The following is a 15,115-nucleotide window of genomic DNA, read 5'->3' on the forward strand; positions in this document are numbered from 1 at the left end:
AATTAATTAATACTAAAGGCTCACTAACAGCGTTCTCCAATTAAAAAAAAACTATTTCCAGCTGTTTGCACAAGTCTCACATGACGTTTGACCTGATGTGTCTTTGGTGTGAAAGGACTGGAAAGTGAAGGGTTATGACTGCCCTCTGGTGGCCATACTGTGAATTACAGCCTCTACAAATCCCCGTAAAAGTTGGTCCCGACGGTGGAGGACGTACTCGCTCATTCATTTCTCGTGTGTTGAGGATCACAGGAGGTTCTCCCGTGGCTTGCTCCGTATTGGATGGGAGGTTGGTAAAAACAAAAAAGTCATCCCACGAACTGCTGCAGAGAGAGAAGAGGGCTTCCCTTGGCGCCACACTACAGGGAAGTTTTACAACAAAATCTTTCAGCACATGGGAGCAAACGTACTTCCTGCATTCAAATCAAACACACGTTGCTCTTCCGTCTGCAGAAGAGAATAGACTGCGGCTCTACCTGGTATGAGGCAGCACGGATGCACACATACAGGCCGCTCAGAGCTCCTGAAAAGTGAGAGAAAACAGACATACGTGGGAGCCTCGGCAGGGGTTGCCGCAGGAAGCAGACGCATCCGTAAGAAAAAGACGGACGAGGGACGCCTCATCAGGGGCAGCTTTGCAGTGTGAATTAGGAAGAAGGTAGGGAAACAGCCCCCACCATTTATTAAAGCATTCATTCGTGTAGACCTGCACTGAGCATGCGCTTTATTCTTAGATGTGCTGTTATGTGGGGATGGAGGATGTTGGAGACAGGGCCCAGGAGAGGTCCCTCCTCCCCATCCTCTCTCTCTCTCTTTCAGGCTCCAGCCAGGGAGCGGGGACTCTGCTGGGGCCAAGGATCAGATGACAGAATCGTAGAAGGAAAGAGCTAGAGGGAAGCATGAGCTTGCTCCTTCTTCTGGAGCTGGGAAATCCATCTGCTCTTGGTTCTCGGGCCTTCATTAAATTCATTAAAGAAACACAGTAAGACTCACATATTCATATTTGATCTTCTGGTCCATGAACATAGTATGACTTTATTGTTAAAACTAAATGTGACTGGGCACAGTGCCTCACGCCCATAGTCAAAGCACTTTGGAGGTCAAGGTGGGAGGATTGTTTGAACCCAGCAGTTCAAGACCAGCCTGGGGAACATAGCAAGACCCCATCTCTCCTAAAAATAAAAACAAAAAATTACTCCAGCCTGGTAGTATGAGCCTGTGGTCCCAGCTACTAGGGAGGATGAGCTGGGAGAGTCACTTGAGCCTGGGAGGTCAAGGCTGCAGTGAGCTGTGATCATGCCAGTGCACTCCAGCCTGGGCAACAGAGCAAGACCCTGTCTTAAAAAAAAAAAAGCACTAAATGTACTGAATTTTCCATTATGTGCCACATGCTAAATAACTTACAACAGATATTATTTACTGGAGACTTAATTTGTTGTATATCAAACGAGGATTCTACCTCTCTATTAGTAAGGACGAATTAAGAGTTATCTAGATACTATTGTGTGTAGAGATTTGACAAAGGTAAGGTGGCAAGTACTAATATGTCCCAGGGATCAAGGGTTGCTGGATGCATACTACACAGAGTGATATGGACAACCACGTAGCTGGACCTAAAGTTTAATTTTCTCTGTACATTCCACTCATGTTGTCTGGAAATATTATGTCTTTGGGCCATATTTAACTGTGAGAAGCAGATTTTTACATGAAAATGTTGATCCATATCATGAGCCTCTAAAAAAACTTGCTTCTGCCCATACTGAACCAAATAGCAGCATGAACAGAAAAAAGTTTTTTTCTGCACTGGTTCATAGAACGAACATGTGTTCTCCCTTTTGTTTTACAGGAAGATGCTGCATGGTTCTTATTTTGGAGATGTCATCGACACTGTGCAAAGCAGTGTACTAGCTGCCAGGGGAAAATTCTATAGTCAAATTTCTTTCAAATTTTCCAATATGCTCCCATGACACATGGCAAATTCCCAATTTTTCACAGCTCTAAATCCAGACAGTATATGTGTGTGTGTGGTGAGGACATGAGGCTATGGATGGGGAACATCTCAAGGGCAGGAATCAGGTCAGTGGCATCTCTTCTCAAGCCCCACCTACACACAAAGGCTCAATGTAAGAATTAAAGAAAGAAGAAAGAAACATGTATGGTGGCTCGCCAGTCAAGACAGGTTTTAGAGAAAACAAACCTGAGAGGAGTTTCTGGCTGAGTTAGGTAGAGGCACACTCTCTTACAGACTAAGAGTTTTTAAGGATTTAGGGTGGGAGGGTTTATCAGAGGCTTGGACTGCTTCTGTGTCTCTTTGTTGTGCTTATCTGGGAGGGAGAGTTGTGTATCTGTTCCCATACATCTTTTTGCAGCTGCAGGCATACCCACTGAGTCTGCATTTAGCTTTCCAACTTAGTGCACCTGATGGCAAAGGAATGTGCTTATTAAGGCCCACTGTTTTACTAGGGCCCATTGGATGAGAGTGAAGTTTGGCAATAACTCAAGAGACTTTCCCCCCAACCTCCCTCTGTGCCTGAGCTGTCTTATCCGTGTTTCACCGGTCTGCTCTTTCTGGCTGCTTGTAGTTAGCAGAGAAGTGATTTCCTTGAAATGCATGAGGCTAGAAAGGGAGTTGGAACTTAAAGTGGCGGTGTTTGTCCGAGATGACAGTGGTCCTGCTCTGTCACTCACTATGTCTTTAGTGAATGAATGAAGAAATGAATGGCTGCCACCTTCACTTTACCTAGGACTCTTCTTTGTTTCTCTGCCCCAGACACTCACACAGACCCTATAGAATCCTATATCCTGCTGGACAAATCACCCCATGGATCTAGGCGAGCCTGTGACTCGGGCCAGGCCAGCAGTGACCAGCCCCCATGCAAACAGTTGTTCACAGAAAAGTACCTCAGAGTGGAAGGATTTTAGACATGGGGTTTGCATGTCTCAGATGGCCCCGGAGGTACCGGTCCAGGCTCTGGTGCTCCTGGGAGGCAAGACTCAGATTCTGCTCCATCTCCTCCCCTCTCTGGGCGGATCTCTGGCATCTCTGGCCCATGAGGTTCAATCTGTGTGGAAGGGACAAGCTCTGAGCACGTGTAGGTCTGAGGTTCCTCTTCCATGCAGGGCTGAGGTCTCCTGCTCCTCCCCAGCTTCCTATCCGGCCCCCTAGCCCTTCTCCTCCACTCCTTTCCTGTTCTCTGCTCACACAGGGAGCCCAGGAAGCCTCAGCCTCAGACATGCCGCTGCTGCTGCTGCCCCTGCTGTGGGCAGGTGAGTGACTGCTGGGAGGGGGGTTGTCGGGCTGGGCCAAGCTGACCCTCATTTCCCCACAGGGGCCCTGGCTATGGATCCAAGAGTCAGGCTGGAAGTGCAGGAGTCAGTGACAGTACAGGAGGGTTTGTGCGTCCTTGTGCCCTGCACTTTCTTCCATCCCGTACCCTACCACACCAGGAATTCCCCAGTTCATGGTTACTGGTTCCGGGAAGGAGCCATTGTATCCTTGGACTCTCCAGTGGCCACAAACAAGCTAGATCAAGAAGTACAGGAGGAGACCCAGGGCCGATTCCGCCTCCTTGGGGATCCCAGTAGGAACAACTGCTCCCTGAGCATCGTAGATGCCAGGAGGAGGGATAACGGTTCATACTTCTTTCGGATGGAGAAAGGAAGTACCAAATACAGTTACAAATCTACCCAGCTCTCTGTGCATGTGACAGGTGAGGCACAGGCTCCAGAAGTGGTCACAAGGGAAGGTCATGGGTACTACAGGGCAGGGCTGGGATGGGACCCTGGTACTGGGAGGGATTTAGGGGTAAAGCCTGTCATGCTTAGCAGGGGAGCTTGACCAGAGGTTGATCTTCTCTCAGGCCCTCACCTGGACGCTCCCTCTTGATTCTGCATCCCCCCTCTGCTTCTTCTCACTAGACTTGACCCACAGGCCCCAAATCCTCATCCCTGGAGCCCTAGACCCTGACCACTCCAAAAACCTGACCTGCTCTGTGCCCTGGGCCTGTGAGCAGGGAACACCTCCAATCTTCTCCTGGATGTCAGCTGCCCCCACCTCCCTGGGCCTCAGGACCACTCACTCCTCGGTGCTCATAATCACCCCACGGCCCCAGGACCACGGCACCAACCTCACCTGTCAGGTGAAGTTCCCTGGAGCTGGCGTGACCACGGAGAGAACCATCCAGCTCAATGTCTCCTGTGAGTGCTGGGCCAGGATGCTTGGGTCCCTGAGTGCGTAGGGGAGACAGGATGGGCTGGTGCTGGGGACATTTCGTGTCCTGGGGACCTGGCTGAGTTCGGCAGTTAGAAGGACATGAGCCCTGTCCCTTCTGCATTTCTGTGGCTTTGGCAGGAGTGAGGGGAAATGCCTACCCTTATTGCATCTCTACTCCCAACTGAAGGAAATCCTCTCTTCCTCTCTTAGATGCTTCACAGAACCCAAGAACTGATATCTTTCTAGGAGACGGCTCAGGTAGGAAGGCGCCTCCCTGCCTGAGGCTGTTACTGGGTTGAGTCTGTGTCACGTTTGGTCAGATCTGGACTTTCAGAGTCAAATGTTCAGAGGCAAGGCCTGCAGTTAGACACAGGTAGACATCGGACACCTTGGATAAGGATATTTGGGGATGACTAGCAACTTCCTCCTTGCCCATCCAAATAATGCTCTTTGTCTCCCTCCTGTCACTGAATGTCTTGGGGTATTTTATTTTTAATTGATACATAATAATAGTACATATTTATGGATGGCATAGTGATGTTTCAATACTAATAACATATAGTAATCAGATCAGGGTAATAGCATATCCGTCATTTTGAACATTTATCATTTCACTGTGTTGGAAACATTCAATATCCCCTCTCTAGCTATTTGAAACTATCTATTATTTTTAACCACAGTCATCCCACAGTGGTATAGAATACCAGAACTTACTCTTCCTTTCCAAGTGTGATCTTGTATCTTTTAACAAATCTCTCTCCTTATCATTGTTCCCCTAACCTTCCCAGCCCTTATTATTCTCTGTTCTACTTTTTACTTCCATGAAATCAACTTTTTTTAGCTTCCACTTATGAGTAAGAACATGTGGTATTTAACTTTGTGTTCCTGGCTTATTTCATTTAACATAATGTCTTCTAGTTCAATCTATGTTATAGTGAATAACAAGATTTCATTATTTTTTATGGCTGAATGATAATCCATTGTGTATATATGCCACATTTCCTTTATTTATTCATCTGTTGTTGGACACTTAGGTTTATTTCATATCTTCCTATTGTGGTTAGTGCTGCAATAAACACAGAGGTGCAGACGTTTCTTCAATATACTGATTTCCTTTCCATTATATAAATGCCCAGTAGTGGGATTGCTGGATCATATGGTAGTTCTATTTGTATATTTTTGAGGAAAAAAAACTACATATACTAGTAGTGGTTATACTAGTTTACATTCTGGTCAAAAGCATTTAAGAATTCCCTCTTCTCTACATCCTCACCATCATTTGTTAATTTTCATCTTTTTTTTTTTATCATAGTCCTCCCAACTGGGGTGACGTTACTTCATTGTGGTTTTGATTTGCATTTCCCTGGTGATTGGTGATGCTGAGCATTTTTCATATATTTGTTGGCCATCTGTATATCTTCTCTAGAGAAATGTCTACTCAGATAATTTGCCCATTTTTAAATCAGATTGGGTGTCTTTGCCATTGAGATGCATGAGTTCCTTGTATATTGTGTATATGAATCATTTGTCAGATGAATAGCTGACAAATATTTTCTCCTATTCTGTAGGTTGCCTTTTCACTCTGTTGATTGTTTCCTTTGCTGCATAGAAGCTTTTTAGCTTGACATTATCTTGTTTATTTGCTTTTGCTTTTGTTACTTGTGCTAGCGAGGTCTTACTCATAGAATATTTTTCCAGACCAATGTCCTACAGCATTTCCCCTATGTTTTCTTCTAGTATGTTTATATTTTTGTGTCTTACATTAAGGTCTTCAATCCATTTTGAATTGATTTTTGCATAGGATGAGAGGTGTGAGTCTAGTTTCATTCTTCTGCATATGGCACCAGTTTTTCCAGCATCATTTATTGAAGAGACTGAGTGGGACCATAAGACTCTTCCTCCAGCTGGAAGTACAGGCAGCAGGGGTTGGTTTCTCTGCTGTTCAGGACCAGAGTTCCAGCCAATCCTGGGCCCAGGCTCCATGCAGCTCTAATTGTGGTATTCAGCCATTACTGCAGGCTTAGTGGAACGAAGATGGAGTTACAGTGATGAAGAGGTGTGTGGCCACTGGCCCCCAGAGGAGGGTGCACTCCAGAGACGGCTGTGGTCTCGAGATGGTACTGTGTCGCAGCAGCTTGCCCACAGGGGCTGGTTAGGGAGTTGGGAGTGCACACCGTGTGCTCCTAATCCAGAACCATGCAGCTGCATGAATTCCTGGCAGCTCTTCCAACTGTGCTCAGAGCTTGTGAGGACTGCAGGATTAACCTGTAGTAAGGAATGTAGGTATCTGCAGTGGGCACTGGGGGTTGGTTGTTTTCTTCTGCTTCTCATTTCCCTACAAGGGGAAATCCTTCCTGTCTCTGGGACAAACCAATCTGGGCTGGGGAGAGGGAGCTGCAAAGTCTGGGTGCCTCCATGCTGCCCTCCTGGGCTTCCAATTACCACAGGTAACTCTCCACTCCCCTGCTGCACTACAGTACTCTGCCTTCGACACTCCACTCAAATCTCTGCTGTTTATTCATTGCCTTGGCCCTTTCCTGCCTGGGGGGATGGGGGAGGATGAGTTCCAGGCACCTCTGGTCAGCCATTTTGCTCCAATGGGAGCATTTTTTTAATAGGTTTTATTTTTCAGAGTAGTGTTCGTTTCACAGCAAAATTGAGTGGAATCTTCTAGTCGCTGAACATCTTGGGAGCATTTATAAATGAACTTTATTTTTCATGAAAAAAATGAGCAGAAGGTACAAAGACTTCCCATATGCCCTCTACCCTTACACATAGTTTCCCTGGCCATCAGCATCCCCCATCAAAATGGTACATTTGTTACAATCAATAAACCTACATTGACATATCATTGTCACCTGAAGCCCATAGTTTACATTAAAGTTCACTGTTGGTGTTGTACATTTTACAGGTTTCTAAAAAATGTATGATGACATGAATCCACCATGAGAGTATCATATAGAATAGTCACACTTCCCCAAAAATCTCTTTAGGGCATTTTTTTTTTCTATTGTCCATATCTCAACCCTTACCCCTGACCTCTGTCCAAAGTGCTCACTCCACTGCCTTATTCCAATTAATAATGGCCTGGTCCCTCAGAGGACAGTGAACCCAGTGAGGGCAGGAATAGTTCCCTCAGTAGTTGTCATCAAACTGTTGACAGATGATGCTCAGAGAAACGCCCCTGACTCTGAGTGTTGGGATCTAGAAGGTACAGCCAGGCAGGTCCAGGAGAACTATCTGGGTCTAAGAAGGTCTGAGAACCACCTCCCTGCCCCACCCTGATTCCAGGCACTTTTGAAGGCCAAAAGGAGCACCTTTGACCCTGAGTGATGGGGCCAGTGGGAAGAAAGAAGAGACAAGGCCTATCAGCATTCCAGTGCTTACTCTCTCTCTCTCTCTCTCTCTCTCTCTCTCTCTCTGTCATCCAAGAGGCTCAGAGCTTCACAGTCCTTCAGTGGCTATTTCTGAGGTTCATTTCAGAGAGACCGAGGGTGGAGAGGAACCTGGGTCCTAGGAGAGATGGTGTTTTGTGCACCGGAGAGAGAGGGTGGGACAAGAGGTGTCAGGTGTACTGTGTACTTCGTCTCACGGTCATGGTCAATATTCATGTCTATGATGGATGGGAGGATCTAGGAGCCAAACCCCATTTTGGAGGTGAAGTCATCCCTCTCTACATGCTGGAGAGGAGGATACACATACCTGTTTATCCAGATTAGAGTTCACCCCATGTCTTTTTTGTCTGCAGGGAAACAAGGAGTGGTTCAGGGAGCCATCGGGGGAGCTGGTGTCACAGTCCTGCTCGCTCTTTGTCTCTGCCTCATCTTCTTCACGTGAGCATTTTCTCTGGGTCAGGCGTGGACCAGAGGTGGAGAGGATGGACCTCGTGTAGAAGGGTCCTGGAGGGGCTGTGAGGGCTGGAGAAAGGGCAGGGGGTGTGGTAATCTACAGAATCTAGCCTGTAGCCACTGGGCTAGGCATGGGTCTATGCTAGGGCCCTGGTCTCAGATGTCCAAGGAGTGGGAGGTAGAGGAAGACCTTGTTACTAAGTTTTGTTTGAAGGCTCCTGGATTAATTCCACCCCTTACCTGCCAAAGTCCCTCATTCCAGGCTCATAACAATGGCCCCACAGCCTGAGAAAACCAGGCTCAAAGACCCTGGTGTCTCCCATCAGAGTGAAGACTCACAGGAGGAAAGCAGCCAGGACAGCAGTGGGCAGGATCGGCACCCACCCCGCCACAGGGCCAACATCCTCGGTGAGTGATGGGGCATGCTGGCATCCAGGATGCCCTGCAGACACCTCCTCCCAACATGGCCCACAGTCATGCCCCATTCAGCATTTCCAGAACTGAGCTTATTGTCTTTCCTCCTGTTTAACAGTGTAGGTTTTTTTGTTTTGTTTTGTTTTTGTTCTTTTGAGACAGAGTCCCGCTCTGTCACCCAGGCTGAAGTGCAGTAGCACAACCTCGGCCCACTGCAAGCTCCGCCTACCAGGTTCAAGCCACTATCCTGCCTCAGCCTCCCGAGTAGCTGGGACTACAGGCACCCACCACCATGCCCAGCTAATTTTTTGTATTTTTAGTAGAGACAGGGTTTCACCGTGTTAGCCAGGATGGTCTCGATCTCCTGACCTCGTGATCCGCCCACCTCGGCCTCCCAAAGTGCTGGGATTACAGGCATGAGCCACCATGCCTGGCCCCAACAGTGTAGGTTTTAATGTTATTCAGGTATGTTGAGGCCAACAGATCAGGAGATTATGGCCATTGAAAAGACAGTTTCTTGGCCGGGCGCAGTGGCTCATGCCTGTAATCCCAGCACTTTGAGAGGCTGAGTTGGATGGATCATGAGGTCAGGAGATTGAGGCCATCCTGGCTAACACGGTGAAATCCCATCTCTACTAAAAATACAAAATAATTAGCCAGGCATGGTGGTGGGCACCTGTAGTCCCAGCTACTTGGGAGGCTGAGGCAGGAGAATGGTGTGAACCCGGGAGGTAGAGCTTGCAGTGAGCCGAGATCGTGCCCCTGCACTCCAGCGTGGGCAACAGAGCAAGACTCTCTCTCAAAGAAAAAAAAAAAAAAAAAGATAGTTTCTTATTCACTGTTCCCAAGAGGAGAGGGTGCACCACACCATGCAAGACCATATAGAAAAGCACCAGGGTCAGTCAGGAAGCAGAGGGAGCAAGGGGAAAATGGGACAAGAGCCTTTACTGTGGCTTTCATTGAAAATAATGGGTAAGACTAGGGTAAGCAAGCTAGGCAGGTTTAGGATTGGCTACTTTGAACAATTTCAGCAGACTCTGGGGTATAGGAGTTGTGTCTAGTTGTCTGGTACGTGGCCCTGGGTTTATTAAGGGGGATTGTGGCCTGGAGTGTAAGAGCTCAATAAAGGATCCAGCTGGTAGTGTGGGCTTTAGATTGACTGGTTTGCACACGAAACGTGCACTTATATGCAAGCCCCTTATCAGCTCTAGAAATCTACTATCCCTGGGAGAGGTAGTCTCTCAAGGCTCAGCAATGCCCCAGATGTCGGAACATCAGGAACACTTGGTTGACACACCTCTAAATATACTTCTCCTGGTTGGTTCTCTGTCTCACTAATGGCACTCTTGTCCCCATTACCCAACCAGAGACATGGCCCCCTCCTGCCCCAGTCCTCCATCTCTTCTTCCTGTGCCAGTATGCTACGATGCATGTCTGAGCTTCCTCTGAACACAGCTTAACACAATCACTCCTTCTGAGCTGAGATCCCCTGTTACTCCTTATTCTGCTGCAGCCTCACCTCCCATTTCTCCTCTCCAGAACATTACCTCCCTAAAAGATCATCGTCCCCTCATTCCCAAGTTTGAAATGCACTGCTTCTCCACACTCCTGAAAGGTTGGCATTCCAACAACTTGGTCTGGCATTTGGAGCAGGAAAACCAGAGTCCCCTTCAGTGCTACGCTCCCCCAACATTAGCCACTCAATCACCTCAAGCAGAGCAAGCTTTTTCATCTCAGAATCATTGCTGAGCTGTTCCTTCCTCCTCATATGCCTAGTAGCTACCTGCCCAACCCCAGTGCATCCTTCAAGCTCTGATTTTTTTTTTTTTAATTTATTTAACTCTGACTAAAGTGAACACCACAGTAAAGTTTTTTAACACAGGGTCAATAAGCACTCATTCATTCTGCAAATATCTATATAATCCCATTTGCCAGTTGTTCTAGGCCCTTGTGCCATTCTGTATTTTTATAAACATGTATTTTACAAATATAAAGTATTCCTCCTATCAGGGGCTTAACATCTATTGGGAAAAGGGATGAAAATAATGAACAAATAAGTAGTGCAAATATACATGAAATAGGCATGAAATAAGTGCTATGGCAGAAAATGAAATGGGAGAATGGATTGGACAGTCCTGGGGGCCAAAGAGTGGCCTTTGGGCAAACAGCTGCAGGAAGAAAATGGGTACAGTGTGAGCAGTAGAGAATCATCGAGGAAGCAGCGAGTACCATGGCTCTGAGGCTGGAGCACATCTGACGTTTTAGAGAAACAAAGTAGGACAGTGTGGATAAGGCAGTGTCGGGGGTGGGGTGTGGACTGAACAATGGCAGGTAGGAAATGAAGTTGAAGAGACATAGAAGCTGCAAATATTGCAGGGTCCTAAGTCCATCATAGTTATCGATGCATTTAGAGCAGAAGAGTGACATGAACTGACACTCATTTTGGTGGGAGTGACTCTGGCTGCTCTGCGAGAAACTCTAGTACGTAGCATAGAAGAGAAGATACCAGAATAGAGGATACACGGATAATCAAGCCAAGAGATGACTGACTCAGACTTAGTCCCAAGTAAGAATGATGAATCTGGTGTGGAGAAATTGGGTTCCGGATACGTCTTGACGGTGGAGTCAACAGTATTTGCAAATGCAGTGATGGAGTGCATGCAAGGCAGGAGCAAAGATAGCTCATGGGCTCTGCTCGGTAAGGGTCTCAGATGTCCTAGGTGGCTCCACAGATATCATAGATGTCATGGATGTCCAAGAAGACCCCCTATAGATGTCTATAGATGCCAATGATGATGTTCACGTGACTTACTCAGAATTCAAACTTAAAGAATCAAACTGCCAATGATGAAAATCACCAACCTTGAAAGAGAAGTATATTTTCAAGTGTATGTCAAACATTATTTTGGTTACTGTAAGTTTGAGGTGCCTCTGAGACATCCATGTGGAGATGACAAGTAGCAGGCAAGTGTCTGGAACTCAGAAGAGGGATCCATGTGGGAGACACAGAGGTTGGGGGCTTCCATATCAACATCCAATAATGGATGAATCTACAAAGAAGAGAAGAGGTCCACAGACACAGCCCTGGAACCCTCCAGCATCGAATGTTAGGGAGATGAGGTGTAAATGGTGAGAAAGCTGAGAATGAGTAGGAGCCAATGACCAGGAAATTACAGACTCTAGTGTTGGTGGCCAAAGGAAGATGGGGCTTCACGGAGGAGAGGTTGGTCATTTGTTTCAAACGCTGGTAAGTCTGGTAAGATACAATCTGAGAAATGGCTATTTGAATGTAGCTAAGCGATATGACAGCAAAGCAGATCTGATCTTCTACTGGAGAAAAATCCCTTGACTAGAGAGAGTTCAAGAGAGAATGGGAAGAGAGGAGGCAGAATCTGTGAGTTGAAGGACTCTTTTGAGAAACACTGCACCAAATCTAGAAACAAGCAATGGGCCTGCACCAGAAAATGGTTGTACCCTGTAGACTTGCCAATTCTCCAGCATCTGCTCCTGTGTCTCTCGGGATACCATGTTCCCTGTTTGTATAGAGCTTTGCACCACTTGAACTAACTACATTCCCATAGTTCCACCTACCACACCGTGAGCTCCACAAGGAAAAGGCTGAGTTTTATCAGACCTCCATCATTCTACTCTCTCCTGTTCAGCTGCACACTGTCACAATTTGCAATTACCAGTCTGTTTCTGTCTTCATCCCCTGCAGTACTGGAAATCACAGGGCTCCTGCTCTGCTTTGCTCCCTCCTGAGGATCCAGTTCCCAGCACAGAGGAGGTCCCAGAGACCTGGGACTGAGTTCAGGGTCAACAGATGTGTGACTTTGGAAATTACCTAAGCTCTCTGAGAGCTAGTTTCCTGGTCTGTAAAATGGACAAAATAATAGATGCCAAAGATGATGTCAGTGTAGCTGGCCATAATTTTTCCACATTAGTCTCTGTGAATATTGAAGAGAATTGGGAATCAATCAATACATGCTACATGTGTTAGGTAACGAATAAGTAAAGCCTTAATTAATAAACATTTGATGAAAGAATGAAAGAGTGAATAAATGTTCATTTTACTTCATTGACCCTCCTTGCCTTCTCCCGGTCCTCCTCCTCACTGCCCTGCTCTAACCCCCTTCTTTCCTCTCCATAAGAAACACCAGAAGAAGTCCAAGTTACATGGCCCCACTGAAACCTCAGGCTGTTCAGGTACCACCCTTACTGTGGAGATGGACAAGGAGCTGCACTACGCTTCCCTCAACTTTCATGGGATGAATCCTTCTGAGGACACCTCCACCGAATACTCAGAGGTCAGGACCCAGTGAGGAACCCACAAAAGCATCGGGCTCACGTAGAAGATTCACATCCTCTACAGGTCGGGGACCAAAGGCGGATTCTTGGAGATTTAACACCCCACAGGCAATGGGTTTATAGACATTATGTGAGTTTCCTGCTATATTGACATCATCTTAGACTTTGTAAGCAGAGAGTCGTGGAATCAAATCTGTGCTCTTTCATTTGCTAAGTGTATGATGTCACACAAGCTCCTTAACCTTCCATGTCTCCATTTACTTCTCTGTGAAATAGGTACAAGAAGTCCTATCTCACAGGGATGCTGTGAGCATTAAATAAAGGTGCATGTGGAAAACGCCAGTCCTTGTGTAGTGAGAGTTTGGTGCATACTGGTTCCTTCCCCGTTGAACAGAAGTCATTAGTGATATTTGATCCCTGGAACTATATCAGCAACATGTCTATCTCACTTGCTGCTCAAATCCCCACCATCTATTTCTTCACTGACTTGCCCTCCAACATCATCTCTCTCTACTCCTGAATCTTCCCTTTCCATCCCACCTGTCCCCTACTAAGATTTCTGCTTTCTTTATGTCCTGCTACAGGGAAAATCACATATTAGCATTTGGGGAATTTTCTAAAACTCAGAGCTGACCATAGTCAAAATAGTTCCCTAGATCCCCAACCCACAAGAATAATTTGAAGCTTCTCAATGTGACATTCTAAGTCAGAGATGGTCAACCAGTACTAGCAAAGGGCCAGATAGTAAACATGTTCAGTTTTGCAAGCAATATGGTCTCAATTGCAACTATTTGATTCTGCCATTGTAGCTCCAAAGCAGCCACAGACAATCTGAAAATGAATGATATGGCCATGTTCCAACAAAATGCTATTTATCAAAACAGGCAGCCCACGGGCTGTGGTGTGCTGACCTCTATTCTATGTTGTTCTGAATCCCGCTCAGTCTACTCTTCCATTGCCACACCCTACACTCTATGGACGCCATTCTGATGCACTCCTCCCTGTCTGTTTGAATCCACATGCCCTCTCCAAGAAGGGCTGTCACCATGTCATCATCAGGCTACCATATTTTTATCCTTCCAAATGACCTCAGAGGTAGATGTCCAAATTGAGACGGCAGAAAGAAGAAGCTCACAATCATCCTCCTAAAAAGCCCAGTTAAAATGATAAAAATCAGTTTAAGAAAACCAGCCCCAAATTCATCAGCAACACCCAAACCATGATGGGGGGTGAAAGCATTATGCCATAAGCTCATAATGCCCTTTAGATAAACAAATGGAAGATTCTAGTGTTGCTTAAAAAAAAAATGCATGCCTGGGTCAGGCACGGTGGCTAACGCCTGCAATCTCAACACTTTGGGAGGCCAAGCCCCGACCCCGCCAGGCTGTGCCTGCCTCTGCCTCCCCTGCCCATGGGAGTGGCAGGTGCCCCTCCAGGGTCCACCTCACCCAGCCCAGACCCCCAGGCGGCTCCGCCCCATAGATGGGAGGCAACTGCCCAGGGTGTAGGGGCAGTGAGGGCACTGCTGGCTGAGGGACCTGACCCATCCTGGGGAGGGAGGGTGAGTGTGTTGGGGAGGGGACAGCCCTGCAGATGTCAGAGGTGGGGCTGGAGCAGCACAGGTTTCCTCTGGTTACAAACCCCTCCGAGGTGCATACCCAACAGAAATACATACAAATGTTCTTCAAATATACACAAGAATGTTCATAGCAGTACTAATTGTAACGGCTGAAAATAATACCTACCCAATACCAATCAACAGTAACACAGATAAATAAATTAAGGATTATTTCTGCAATGGAAGAAGCAAATAATGACTGCATACAACACGTATGAATCTTAGAAATATAATGTTGAGTGAAGGAACCCAGATACAAAAAGTACATACTATGTGATGTACTTGATATAACGTTTAGAAACACTCATAACTAATCTTTGGTGTTCAAAGTCTAGACACTGGTGACCAGAGGGGCGGAGGTCAGGGGCTCATTGTTAGTAACGACTAGAAGGGGACATTAGGGAGTTCTGGGAGATTCTGGTAAGAATCTGTTCTTTGGGGGGTTTTTGTTTGTTTGTTTTTGAGACAGAATCTCTCTGTCACCCAGCCTGGAGTGCAGTGGTGCCATCATGACTCACTGCAGCCTTGACCTCCCTGGTTCAAGCCATCCTTCCACGGCAGCCTCCAGAGTAGCTGGGACTACAGGTGTGCACCATCACGCCTAACTAATTTTTTCAATTTTGTGTAGAGACATGGTTCTCCATGTTGGCCAGGCTGGTTTTGAACTCCTGGGCTCAAGCAATTCTCCTGCCTCAGCCTCCCAGAGTGCTGGAA

At 46.7% G+C, this 15,115-nt stretch overlaps 1 protein-coding gene and 1 long non-coding RNA gene across 3 annotated transcripts; both read left to right on the top strand.

Annotated features, from left to right (window-relative positions):
- Window positions 1-2,919, top strand: LOC126943179 (uncharacterized). The gene is made up of 3 exons (XR_007721717.1): window positions 1-658; window positions 820-982; window positions 1,847-2,919. It is a non-coding gene; the product is annotated as an uncharacterized LOC126943179 (long non-coding RNA).
- Window positions 2,920-2,942: 23 nt separating this feature from the next.
- Window positions 2,943-13,125, top strand: CD33 (CD33 molecule). Of its 2 annotated transcripts, XM_050771614.1 has the most exons (7): window positions 2,943-3,267; window positions 3,330-3,710; window positions 3,919-4,197; window positions 4,424-4,471; window positions 7,962-8,046; window positions 8,388-8,469; window positions 12,627-13,125. In XM_050771614.1, the coding sequence occupies exons 1-7, from the start codon at window positions 3,234-3,236 to the stop codon at window positions 12,795-12,797; spliced, it is 1,080 nt and encodes a 359-aa protein (XP_050627571.1). In that variant the 5' UTR covers window positions 2,943-3,233; the 3' UTR covers window positions 12,798-13,125. The 2 variants fall into 2 exon arrangements, with proteins under 2 accessions (XP_050627571.1, XP_050627572.1); XM_050771615.1 differs by lacking the exon at window positions 3,330-3,710 and having other exon boundaries at window positions 2,944-3,267.
- The last annotated feature ends 1,990 nt before the right edge of the window (window positions 13,126-15,115 follow it).

This window comes from Macaca thibetana, chromosome 19 (assembly GCF_024542745.1).
Source record: "Macaca thibetana thibetana isolate TM-01 chromosome 19, ASM2454274v1, whole genome shotgun sequence".
NCBI lineage: Eukaryota > Metazoa > Chordata > Mammalia > Primates > Cercopithecidae > Macaca > Macaca thibetana.